Source organism: Trichosurus vulpecula, chromosome 2 (genome assembly GCF_011100635.1).
Source record: "Trichosurus vulpecula isolate mTriVul1 chromosome 2, mTriVul1.pri, whole genome shotgun sequence".
Classification (NCBI taxonomy): Eukaryota; Metazoa; Chordata; class Mammalia; order Diprotodontia; family Phalangeridae; genus Trichosurus; species Trichosurus vulpecula.
Window position 1 is genome coordinate 82,102,192 of NC_050574.1, and position 12,670 is coordinate 82,114,861.

General features: G+C 42.1%; 1 protein-coding gene across 1 annotated transcript; it reads right to left on the bottom strand.

Moving 5' to 3' along the window:
- Positions 1–3,725: 3,725 nt before the first annotated feature.
- On the bottom strand, positions 3,726–5,308 carry LOC118840387 (heterogeneous nuclear ribonucleoprotein K-like). Its single transcript, XM_036747879.1, is given in 3 exon segments — positions 3,726–4,467; positions 4,469–4,814; positions 4,816–5,308. Coding segments are annotated over 3 exon segments (1,389 nt in total). The 5' UTR covers positions 5,274–5,308; the 3' UTR covers positions 3,726–3,882.
- Between the last annotated feature and the right edge of the window lie 7,362 nt (positions 5,309–12,670).

Here is a 12,670-nt window from a genome sequence, read left to right on the forward strand (position 1 = left end):
CTTCCTGTGTGATCCATGGTTTCAGCAAGTTTCAGATCTCCCTAGAATGAAGTAGAGACAGGAATAGATCTAGATACCACTGCCTGTGTGAGATAAGAGGCCACTTTGTGGGCGAAGTGCGCAGGAAGGACAGACAGGCCTATAGGGAAGGTCATCAATCAGTGTCCTTGACCAGGAATCACCATAGCTGATCCAGAACCTGGAGAACAACTCTCAGCTGGCACTAGGTCCAGTCAGAGGTATGCTGACTGTCACATATCAAAGGATATTTTATTAATAGGAGAGGCAGAATCCAAGAACACTGTAGGTGCTTTAAAAATATATTTATTTCTTTTGTTTTTATATCAGTCTTTTCTGAATATATCCAACTCCCTAACTTCTCTTCTAGCAAAGGAAAAAAATTGAACAAAAGCCACTAGTGCTTCAGACACTCTACCAGCATCTCTGTCCTTGTACCCCCTTTCCATCAAAAGGAAAAGAGCGTGTCTCTTCATCTCATTGTTTTCGTATAAGAAATAATAGCCAGTACATTTATGTACCACGTTTTTGTTGTTGTTCCGTCATTTTTTGGTCATGTCTGAATCTTTGTGACCCCATTTGGAATTTTCTTGGCAGAGATATTAGAATCGTTTGCCATTTCCTTCTCTATCTTTTTTTATAGATGAGGAAACCACGGCAAACAGGACACACAGCTAGTAAGTATCTGAGGCCAGATTTGAACTCAAGAAGAGAGGTCCTCCTGACTCTAGGCCCAGCACTCTGTCCATTATGCCAGCTAACTGCCCGATTAGGGGCAGTTAATCTAGCCTCAGACATTAGCTGTGTGACCCTACACAAGTTGCTTAACTGTTTGCCTCAATTTCCTTATCTGTAAAATGAGCCGGAGAAGAGAATAGCAAACGATTCTGGTATCTCTGCCAAGAAAACTCTAAATGGAGTCACAAAGAGTCAGATACAACTCAACAAGTATGTTTTTTTCAGCTGTTACCTAATCAGTGGGTACAGGTAGCTAAGTGGTACAATGGATAGAGTACTGGGCCTGCAGTCAAGAAGATCTGAGTTCAAATTTGGCCCTAGACACTTCCTAGTTGTGTGACCCTGGGCAACTGCCTCAGTTTTCTCATCCGTAAAAGGAGCTGGAGAAGGAAATGGCAAAATACTCCAGTATCCTTGCCAAGAAAATCCCAAAACAGGATCGTAAAGAGACGTGACTGAAACGACTAAGCAGCAATAATCAGGGGGTATACGCTGGTTTCAGCATTTTGCCGCCACAGTAAGTGCTATTGTGAATATCTTGGCATGTGCGGATCCTTTCGGTCTGACTTCCTTGACACTCCTTGATAGAGTTCTAGCGGTGGGATCATTGGGTCAAAGAGACGAGCAGTTGTGTTATTTTGGGGGCATACTTCAGCATTATTTTCTAGTATGGCCATAACCTGGTCATAACCACACCATCAGTCGTGTACCTGTTTTCCCGCAGCCTCTACAGTGTTGACTTTCCATTTGTTACCATTGCCAATTTACTGGGTCTGAGGTAAAGCCCCAGGGGAGTTTAAATTTGCATTTCTCTTATTTGTAGAGGCTTGGAGCATTCTTTCATGGGGTTGTTAATAGTCTGCATTTCATTGTTTTAGAACTGTTTATATCTTTTGACCACTTATCTATTTGGTAATAGAGTTGGCTTTTGGGGTCCAAGTCATACAAAGTCTATATCACTTGTTCCCCAGTATTGTTCATGAACTTGGTTTAAGGGTTCTTTCCCCACTAGGGCCACAGCCTTTGTAGATTCTGCTCCTTTTGTCCTGATGGTGCCAGCAGGAATGTCCTTTGGGCCTGGGGTTCTCTCTTTACTCGGCATAGAAGGGGTGGGTAAAGACATGACTATGGGCTTCCCGTCTCTGCTGATAGGATGTTCAGCCCAGGCCCAGTGGTTTTAAAGGAGGCTGTCAAAGAAAGGACTGCCACTTACAACTTTGCCGTGGCCCTGGGGCATCCTCACAAGGACATGCCAAGGGGAGGAGTTAGCACTCATCTATGCCCTCCATGTACCCAGGAGAATCGGTTTCTTGAATAATTGGCTCTGATTTTGGCCTTACTGTCAGTGGTTCAATTCATTATCCACACTGATTATGTTGACTCAGTCAACTAGGGATGAATTTGGAGTTTCTAGTGGTCTGTGAAGTTCATAGAGGAATGTTGTTGGTAGGAGGTGCAACCGGAATGGCCTTTGTTTTCTTTGAGTGACTCAGCTTACCTCATTGAGCCTCTGGATGCTGTGGCTTGCTCTCCTGGGGCAGGAAGTCCAGCGACCATACCAGGAATCAATTTCCTGTGTGATGAGTCATGGGGCTGGCTGAGGGGAGGTGTTAGCTCCAGAACCCGGTCTACGCTAGGGGGAGGGGCCAAGTCAAGAACCAATCGGCCCTGGTCATTCAGGCGGTGCTTGATGATGTCAAAAACTCTATAAGAGGGGAGAGGACAGCTTGAAGCCCTCTTTTTTTTTTTAACCTCTTCTGGTTGGTGTGGGAGCAGCGGCAAGCAAGTGTGACTCTGGGCCAGCCCTTGCTCTCGGGTCGAGCCCAGATGTTGGTAACTATGAATTGTGTTGGGTCTGTCTGTTGATATTTGTAATTTGTTTGTATTTTGGTTTTGAGGTTCGGGGTGCTGGTTTGTTTTTTCCCCCCGAACTAAATGAATGTTTTGAACCTCAGGGTGCTGGTTTTTTCCCCTGAAGTAAGTCAATGAATCTGTATTTGGTCTGTCTCTTTTTTTTTTTTACTTTTTTTTTTTATCACTTTTTGAATTGTTCACAAACATTTCCTACATAATCCAACATACAACAGAGAAATGGTACATCTTTCTTTCAAATCTGCATACAATGGAAAAACAAGTATATATATAGATACATAGATATATATATATATATTTTTTTTTTTACAAAGTTTAACTAGTAGATACCAGGCAAGTTGGCAGTTTTTTATAGTCTACAAGTGAGGAATTATCTAAAAATAATCAGAATTTATTCAGCTTCAGTCATTTTCATAACCAAGTATTATTCTGATTAGTAAAACTTGTTGCTAATCAGGCTTCAGGTGTGTACCTAGACCAATTTGTGGTACTGCTCCCAGCTTGGTTGTTCTTCACAATTACTAATATAGAAAATTGTGCTGCAAGTAAGCATTTGCAAAAACCAGCTCGTTGCATGAATGAATGTGATGCAATTCCTTCCCAAGCAATGGATTTTCAAGTCATCAAGTTGTCACCAGGACTATTTGCTTATTATATGTCCAAGAAGATACACCTATATCCACAGAGGAGCTGAAAATCAAACTTAGTGTTTAATTAGTGCTGCTTTTGTCTAGGGGGAAAAGATTTATCCACTTGAAATTTAATGTCTTAAAAAAAATGACCACCAAAAATAGGTTCACTAAATTTATTTTAAAAATCATAAAACATTTCTTACAAAAGAGCATTACATTCTGCACACTGCTCTGAATGGATGCCAGGGACACGTGGACTATTGATACTCTTTCTCCCCTGTCCCACCCCCCTCCCCCCAAAAAAAATTACAGTGACCACAAAGCAAGGTGTTCACAATAGTTACAGGAGGGGAAAAAAATTATTATTTTTTTTACCACCAACAATGAACAAAAATAAAATTCACTCTCTCTGCTGCTGTTTCAAAATTTCAATGTTAGTTTTGCACGCCCTTCCCCCCACCCCCCACCCTGTTTGTAAGGAACTAAAACATTACATCTGGTGAACAGCAAAGATTTCACTACACCTCAAATGCAGAACACCTATGAAGCAGAGGAATGTTGGCTTTTTAAACAGAAGCAGATAAAAAAAAAGATGCAGGACTCCTTCAGTTCTTCACTAGTCTTAGAAAAACTTTCCAGAATACTGCTTCACACTGTTTTGCAGTAAATACTGTGCATTTTGTATCTGGTCCTGTGTTCCTGTAATGGTAATAATTCGATCCTCAGATCCTTCCAAAGGCTCATCAATTTTGATTGATGCTCCAGATTCATGACGTATTTGTTTGATTCGCTGACCACCTTTGCCAATAATAGATCCAGCCAAATCTTTGGGAATAGTTACTTGTGTTGTAATAACGGGTCCACCAAGATCACCATATGAGCCATGGCCCCCTGCATAGGAATAATCATATCCAGAACCACCCTGTGGTTCATAAGCCATCTGCCATTCGGAAGGACTCCATGTATCTATTGCAGAGTCCCAAGTCTCATCAGCACTAAAACCAACCATGCCATCATAACGGTCACCGGGTCTTCCTCTTCTGTCATAAGCCATAAGATCTCCTCCTCTAGGTGTTGGCGGTGGAGGAAGAGGAAGATTCCGAGCTCTGCTACCGCCCCTGCCACCACGTCCAGGAGGTGGTGGTGGGGGTCCTCTGCGAGGGCTCATGTCATCATAATCTCTTCTAGATGGGGGCATAGGGGGGCATAGCACGACCTGGGGGCATTCTATCAAAGCCTCCTCTTCCCCGCATTGGAAATCCTACAGGGCGTCCTCGTCGATCATCAAACATCATTGTGAAACCACTGTAGTCATAGGTTTCATCATAGAAATTGGGATCATAGGGTTGTGCACGTCCTTTGATGGGAGACTCAGATATAAGATCCAGTATGATCTTTATGCACTCCACAACCCTATCAGGCTTTCCTCCGATAAGAACAACTCTATCCGTGGAATGAGGACAGCATTCCTGGAAAAGCTTGATAGTTGTCTGAGCGTTCTCTCGAAGTTCTTTGATTTTAGCACCTTTGACCCCAATAATTCCTCCTGCCAGACTGGTGAATCAACAGTCTTAACTCGCAGTCAAAGTCGCTTCCTTTATAGTGTTGGTAATTTAAGCATTCCACAGCATCGGATTCGAGCGGGAGCTGGCTGGTTGCAGTGGGTGATGGTAACTGCAGGCCCTCTTCCAAGGTAGGGATGATTTTCTTCAGAATTTCTCCAATTGTTTCAATATCTGCACTGATATTCAATATGTGCTCGAGGCCACTGCTGTCTGGGACTGAAACACTGGCATTGTAGTCTGTACGAAGTGCTTTAATATTTTTGCCTCCTTTCCCAATCACTGCTCCAGCATTCTTGCTTTGAAGCAAAATGCGCAGTTCAACCATCTCGTCAGTGTTTCTAGATCTTTTAAAGGCCTGCTCCTCCTCCATATCTTCAGCAGGGCGCTTACCAAATTCACCGTTGGTTTCAGTATTGGGGAAGGTTTCTTCTGGCTGCTCAGTCTCCATTTTCTCAGATTAAATGGGTAGACAATCGCACGAGGCCGCCTTCGCTTCTGTGCCCTGGTCTGTCTCTTGATGCTTGTCTGTACGCTCCCCTGAACTAACTGAATGCTGGCGTTTTCCCCTGAACTAAATGATTGTATGCTAACTGAATGCTGGATTAAAGTAAGCTGGTCAACCCCTTCACCGTGCTTTCCTTGTTTAAGCAGATAAAAAGAACCTGTGCTGTCCCGGCAGCCTCCTGGGTCCCGGCTGTGAGGGAGGGATCTTACGCCCCCCACCGAAGCTGCTAGCTGGGTTGTTAAAACAGGAGGGAAGGAACAGGGAGAATGGATATCATGAAAGGAATGACAATGATAGATGCCATGACCTTGGGGGAGCAGGAAGGAAAGTGATAGAGCTGTGCTGATCACCCTCCTTTTAGTGCATTTTCCTCCTGTTTTCCTGGGTGAGCTCCTTGGCTCTTGCTTGGCTTGTTGACAGCAGCTCAATGGCTTGTCTCTTAATTTCCACGCCTGCTCTGAGGGATGTCTAGGGACAGGGATCCCAGTTGTATAGGCTCTGCTAGGGTGTAGGGAAGGCATTGCTAACCTGGAGAAAACTTCTGACAAATCTACTACCCATGGCTGTGTGTGGGATGAAAAACCCTTACCAATTAAAAATGTTGATTTTTAATAAGGAGCCATCTCAGGATGGGAACAGAAATAAAATTTTATTCAATTCTCACGAAAACAGGGTGTCCTCTGCCAGAACAGATCTAGCAAGGGAAGACAAGTACAAGGGGCAAAGCACCAATAATTATACCTAATGCAAGAGAATTCCTGCCTACCTCTTCTCACCATTGTCTGGGAGGCAGGCTTACAATCTGATTGTGAAAAGCTAGACAAAGAACCAGGAAATCAAGGCACAGAAACTCCAATTCCCATTCCGTTAGTTAATGATTACAACTGAGGTGACATCTATAAATCTGAAGGAGAATAGGATAAGGGGAGGGAGAGACCCTCCCCATTCTTCTACAGTACTTTTACAGTAAAGGAAAGCAGGTCACAGTGACCCTATTCTTACTGAGCAAATCTTTAAAACAGAACCAGAAGAAAGAACAAAAAGTTTCAGGGTAAAAAAAAAAAAATGAAAGAAACTTTCCCAGAGGCTGAGCAATCAGGCTCTCATGGCCTCAGAATTTTTTCACTTCCCTATTTCTTTATTTTTAAACATTTCTAAGAATAGATATGAATAGATATATATTTGTACATATCTTTCCTGTGAAGTCTTCACATTTTATTTGTTATACCAGAAGCGAGTGAGACACGCCACAGAGTATAAGTTTTAAGTGGAGAATTTATTTAGCCGGCGGCCATTGGGGTCTTCCCAAATCAATGGCCACGTTTGAAGCGAAAGGGTAGTTTATATAGAGAATACAGTCAGTGGTTAATTATCTCTTGAATTGTCATTTTGCAGACTCAGCAAGCCTGTGTTACTTCACTTTTTATGACCATGATACAATAAGAGGAACCTCCTAAATAGATTGTAAATTCAACATACCTGATAGCTGGCAAAGTGTCAACTGAAATTACAACCCAGGATCCCTGTGTCCATCTTGCCATAACTCCCACAACAAGGAAGGCTCAAGATAAGGCAGAAGTCATATAATTCAAGATAATGTCTAGGCCCGAGGCTTTCATCCTTAATGGCCATGGTCAGAGCAAGGGATGCTCTGGCTCAATCTGTTGACATTAGATAGAGACATCTCTGAGCCCACTCAGTTAGACAAAGGAAGATCGTTAGGCTTTTTCTGGTAATTAGCTTACATTCCTTGGAAAAGTCTTAGGGGCCCAGGACACTCACCAAACGGCAGGAACTCAGTCTGTTTTTTTTCTTATGCAGACTGAGGTTTGCAGTTAGGGGCTGGGGGCAGGGTTTTTCTAGCAATAGCTGGCTCCTTCAGGTATCACATATTTACCTCACACAGCTGTAACCATGGAACATTAGAAAGTACAAAAGCACAAATCATAAACTGGTAAAGGAGCCATGGTATAGGCAAGGGAATAAAACTGGTTCTCTCAGCCTACCACAAACTAGCTTTCAGTCAGCAGAACACCTGCTATGTACCAGGCACTGTGCTAAGTGATGGGAATACCAAAAAAGGCAAAAGATAATCCCTATCCTTAGGGAGTTCCCAATCAAATGGTTAAGACTGTGACGAAAGAAATATATACAAACCAGCTATATACAGGGTAAACAGGAAATACTTAACAGAGGGAAACTAGAGTAAAGAGGGGCTGGAAAGGCTTTCTGTAAAAGATAGGATTTTAGTTGAGACTTAAAGGAAGCCAAGGAAACCGTTAGACAGAAATGATGGAGGGCATTCTAGGCATGGGGGTGGGAGGGAAGGGGCAGCCAGAGAAAATGCTCAAAGCCAAGAGATGGAGTATCTTGTCCATGGAACAAAGAGGCCAGTGTCACTTAATTGAAGAGTACATGTTGAAGAGAAAGGTATAAGAAGACATTGAAGGTAGGAGAGGGCTAGATTATGAAGGGCTTTAAATGCCAAATAGGATTTTGTATTTGATCCTGGAGACAAAAGGGAGCTTACTGAGTAGGAGAGTGTCATGGTCATACCTGTGCTTTAGAACAATCACTTCGGTAGCTAAAGGGAGGATGGGTTGGAGTAGGAAGAGACATGAGGCAGGTGGGTCCCCCAATAGACTTTTAATAGTCTAGGCATGAAGCTTTTGTTATAGTCCAAATGTGAGGTGAGAGCTTTCACCATAGTGGTGGCAATGTCAAAGGACAGAAGGGGGCATATTTGAAAGATGTTGCAAAGGTGATTTGACAGGCTTTGAGAACAGCTTGGATGTGTGGGAAGAGGGGGAGTGAGGAATTGACGATGACTTCTAGGTTGTGAGCCTAAGGGACTGGGAGGGTGATGTTGCCCTCTACAGTAAAAGAGAAGGTAGGAGAAGGGATGGACTTAGGGGGAAAGATAATGATTTCCTTTTTTGACATGTTGAGTTAAGCTTGTCTAATGGACATCCACTTTGAGGTGTCTGAATGATGGTTGGAGATGCAGTATTAGAAATCAACAGTGTTTAGGGCAGGATGGATAAATTAAAAATCATTGTGGGATTTGAAGAGGTCATCAAGTGACGTAGTATAGAAGACAACCTAGGGCATCTGAGGAGTACCTATGGATAGAGGACATGATTTGGAAGAGGTTCCAGCAAAGGAGACAGGAGAGGTCAGATAGGAGGAGAACCAGGAGAGAAGAGAGATTTAAGGAGGAGAGAGAGTGATCAACAGTGTCCAGGGTTGCAAAGGGGTCAAGGAGAATGAGGATTAAGAAAAGGCTATTCAATTTTGGTAGTTATGAGATCATTGGTAACTTTGGAGAGTAGTTTTGGTGGAATGATGAGAGATCCGAAGCCAGATTGTAAGAGACTGAGAATGAGAGAAGAACAAGTAGAGGCATCTGTTTGTAGATACAAGATGTTTTTTTTCTAGGAGTTTAGCTACAAAGGACATAAGAGACATAGGACAGTAGTTATCTGGGACGGGAGGTATCAATTGAGGGTTTTTTGAGGTTGGGGGAGACGTGGTCATGATACTAGATTAGAAAGACTGGAGAAGAGAGAGCTCATGGAAAATAACCTCAATTTTTTCTTGTAGGCGGCAAGGTTCTCCACTGAGAGGGTGAGGAGGGAGACACTCATTAGAGGTCTAAGGAGGGATGAAAAGGTTTGGAAGAGGTGGGAGTGAGCTGATAAAGGGAGGTAGAATAGGATTGCCCAACAGCACTTGGGGTCCAGTTGAGGTTGTGTAACAAATTTGAAGTGTACCTAATCAGAATGATTGGGTGACTTTCTCCACCTTCATTCAGCAGCACAGGTATGGGGTCAAAGGCTTCAGAAAGTGGGAGTGATCCAAGGCCAAGGGTTGCCAGGGCATATTCAGTAAAATGGGAAGGAGGCTGGGGCCTCAAAAAGAGGATAGTGTAGAGTTGAACTGATTCACCAAGGGGTCAGAATGGGAAAAAGAGAAAGTAGCTATTGCAGAGGAGATGGCCTACCAGAGAACTGACGGGTCAAGGGGTTGGAGGTCATAGTGTAGATGAAGAGTAAGGTTTGGTAAGGGAAGGCAGAAAGAGAGATGGAAAGCCAAGTAGATTGTGGTCAAATAACGGCTTTAGGAATTCTTGACAATGGAGATAGTACCTTTGCAGGTAATAGAAAGATCAAGGGTATGACCATCTTTGTGTGTGCTTGTGGTGGGATGGAGGAATAGGTCATAAGAATTGAGTAGATTGAGGAACTGAATGGTTAGGGTATTTGAAGGAGAGCCAATATCTATGTTGAAGTCCCCTAGTGTGAGGACAAGAGTTGGGGAAGAGAGAAACATTATGTGTCATATGCCAGACTCATTAAGGAAGGTCTATAGGGAGCAGCTACCAGAATTTGGATTGGGTGGTAGAGATTAGAACCTCGAAGGATGAGTGGTGGAGATTAAGGGGAGATAACCAGGAAGTGGTATTGGGGAACAAAGGTTATTCTAATTCCTCTGCCTCCACCAGCGAGCCAAAGGGAATGAGAAAGGGTGACCAGGGAGACTATATCCTAGGGTGGGGAGAGGGAATAGGAGTGGGAGAAGAAATTTAGGATGAAGGGAAGATTGTTGCCTATGGAACAAGCATTCCAGAGGAGCAAAGTGAAAGGGGAGGGACTCTAGGTAGAACTTTGGGGTAGAAGGGCTGAAGGAAATCAGATACTGGAGTATGGGGAATGGATTTTGGATAATGACTTAAAAGGGTTCAGAACCTCTGGGATATGTCAGGTATGACTGACTATAACACTGTGTAAGGTGCCACTCCTTCCCAAAGAAGGCTGGAAATTGGGTTGGAGACAAGTGCAGCATGAGAGGGGAGCCCTATAGTGAGATGGTCTGATGGGAGGCCTCATTTCACTACTCTTCTTCCCTTTGAAAGCTGGAAATTAGGCAGGAAACGGTGCAGCAGAAGATAAAAAATCGAACATGCAGCAGGAGAAGGAAGTCCCACTACCTGTCAACTTTTTTTCCTCTTCCCCTAAGGGATAGGCATAGCTGGAAATGAAAGGCCTGAGGGCAAAGGAAGGGTTCTCTTTGAATCAGAAGTTTTCCATGTTGTGGAGATCAGTCTGTCCGCAGGAGATGGGAATTGCCTCATTGGCACAGATGGAAGTTGGCCTAGCCTGTGCAGCCAAGTGGCCTAGATGATTTGAAGGCCAGAGCACTACTGACTGTAGACCCAACAATAAGTGAACTTTTCTTCCCCTTTCCTTAAAGTTTTTCCTCCAGCTGGGTTTACTTAAGAGTTTCAGGATCTCAGGAGTTAGCAGGGACCTCAGAGACCATCTCATACACCTCAGACCTGAGTAGCAATCTACAGCCCCAACAAGTGGTCATCCTGCTCTGGTCAAAGACCCGGTAATGAAGAATCTGTTACCTAGTAATACTTTGAAAGCCCAAGCCGTACAATTCTAATCCCTCTACCATAGGACAGCCCTTGTAATGCTAGAAATCTCCTATCACATGCCCCTTAATCCTTTTCTGAGAAGATAAAAATTGTTACTTTAACCAGTCCTCATGTTGTGAGGTCTCAATCTCAGTCCTCTGAATTACAACTTAACCATTTCATTCCTAAAATATGGCATGCAGAACTGAACACAAATATTAATTTTTTTTTGGCTTCCATGTCACATTATTAACCCATGTTGAGTATTTAGTCCACTAAAATACCCAGGTCTTTTCCCCAAAAGTGGTCTATCCAAACCTCTATTCTATCCTGGTACACCTGGCTGTTTTATCCTTAATAAATTTCATCTTTTAGAGAAAATTGAAGTACAAGATTAATGAAGAATTGTAAGTAGTAGCATGGTGACAGGACCTTAACTTGAATTTAAATGACCTTGCTTTGCGTCTCAGCCCAGACACCAATTGTATGGCCTTAGGCAGACTATTTAACTTAGATTTCATCTGTAAGTGGAGGCTATGATTTTTGTACTGCCCATCTCAAGGTTGTTGGGAAATAGTTTGGTAAAGTATTACTAAATGCTATATAAATATGAGCTATTTTTTAAAATTTAATTTTACTTTTTTTTTATTTCATTTTAAATTTTGAGCTGCCTCCTTCCTTCCTCACCATGCACTAGAGAAGGCCACAACTTGACACAGATATGTATGTATGTAAAAACATCATGTGTACTTCTGTTTCTCAGTTCTTTCTCTGGAAGATGTGGAGCATCTTCCTTCATAGGTCCTTTATAGTAGATTTGAGTATTTATAGTACTCAGAATAATTTGATTGTTCACATTTATTCTCCGAACAATATTGTTACTGTATTCAAAGTTCTCTTCACCCTTATTTCATGCAAATCTTTCCATGTTTTTCTAAAATCAGCCTGCTCATTATTTTTTACAGCATAGTAGTATTCCATCACAATCGTATACCACAACTTGTGGACAATTGATGGACATCTCAATTTCCAGTTTTTTTACTACCACAAAGAGAGCTGCTATAAATAATTTAGAACAAATAGGCTCTTTTCCTTTTTCCCTGATCACTTTGGGAAACAGGCCTAATTCGTGGTATTGCTGAGTCAAAGGGTATATACACAGTTTTTATACTCTTTGGGCATAATTCCAGATTGCTCTCCAAAATGGATCAGTTCACAGCTCCACCAACAATGTCTTGGTGTTCCAATTTTTCCACCTCCCCTCCAACATTTGTCATTTTCCCCTTCTATCATTTTAGCCAATCTGATAGGTATGAGAGAATATCCCAGAGTTGTTTTAATTTGCAATTCTCTAATCAATATTGATTTAGAGCATTTTTTTCACATGACTATAGATAGCTTTGATTTCTTCATCGAAAAACTGACTTCATATCTTTTGACCAATTATCAGTTGGGGAATGACTCATAATTCCTATAAAGTTCTCTATATATTTGAGATAGACCTTTATCTGAGAAACTATGAAAATTTCCCCCCAGTTTTCTGCTTTCCTTCTAATCGTGGTCACATTGGTTTTATTTGTACCAAACCTTTGTAATGTAATCAGAACTATCCATTTTATATCTCAGTGTTCTCTATCCCGTTTATTCATAATTTTTTCTTATATCCCATAAGTCTGATAGCTAATGTGTTCCATGTTCTTCTAATTTATTTATGATATCTCCTTTCTATCTAAGTCATGAATCCATTTTGACCTTATCTTGGTAAATGATGTAGGATATTGGTCTATACCCAATTTCTGCTAGACTGCTTTCCAGTTTTCCCAACGATTTTTTTTTTTTTTACCTAATAGTGAATTCTTATCCCACAAGCTTAAATCTTTACACCAAGTAACTATAATCATTTACTGCCGTGTGCTGT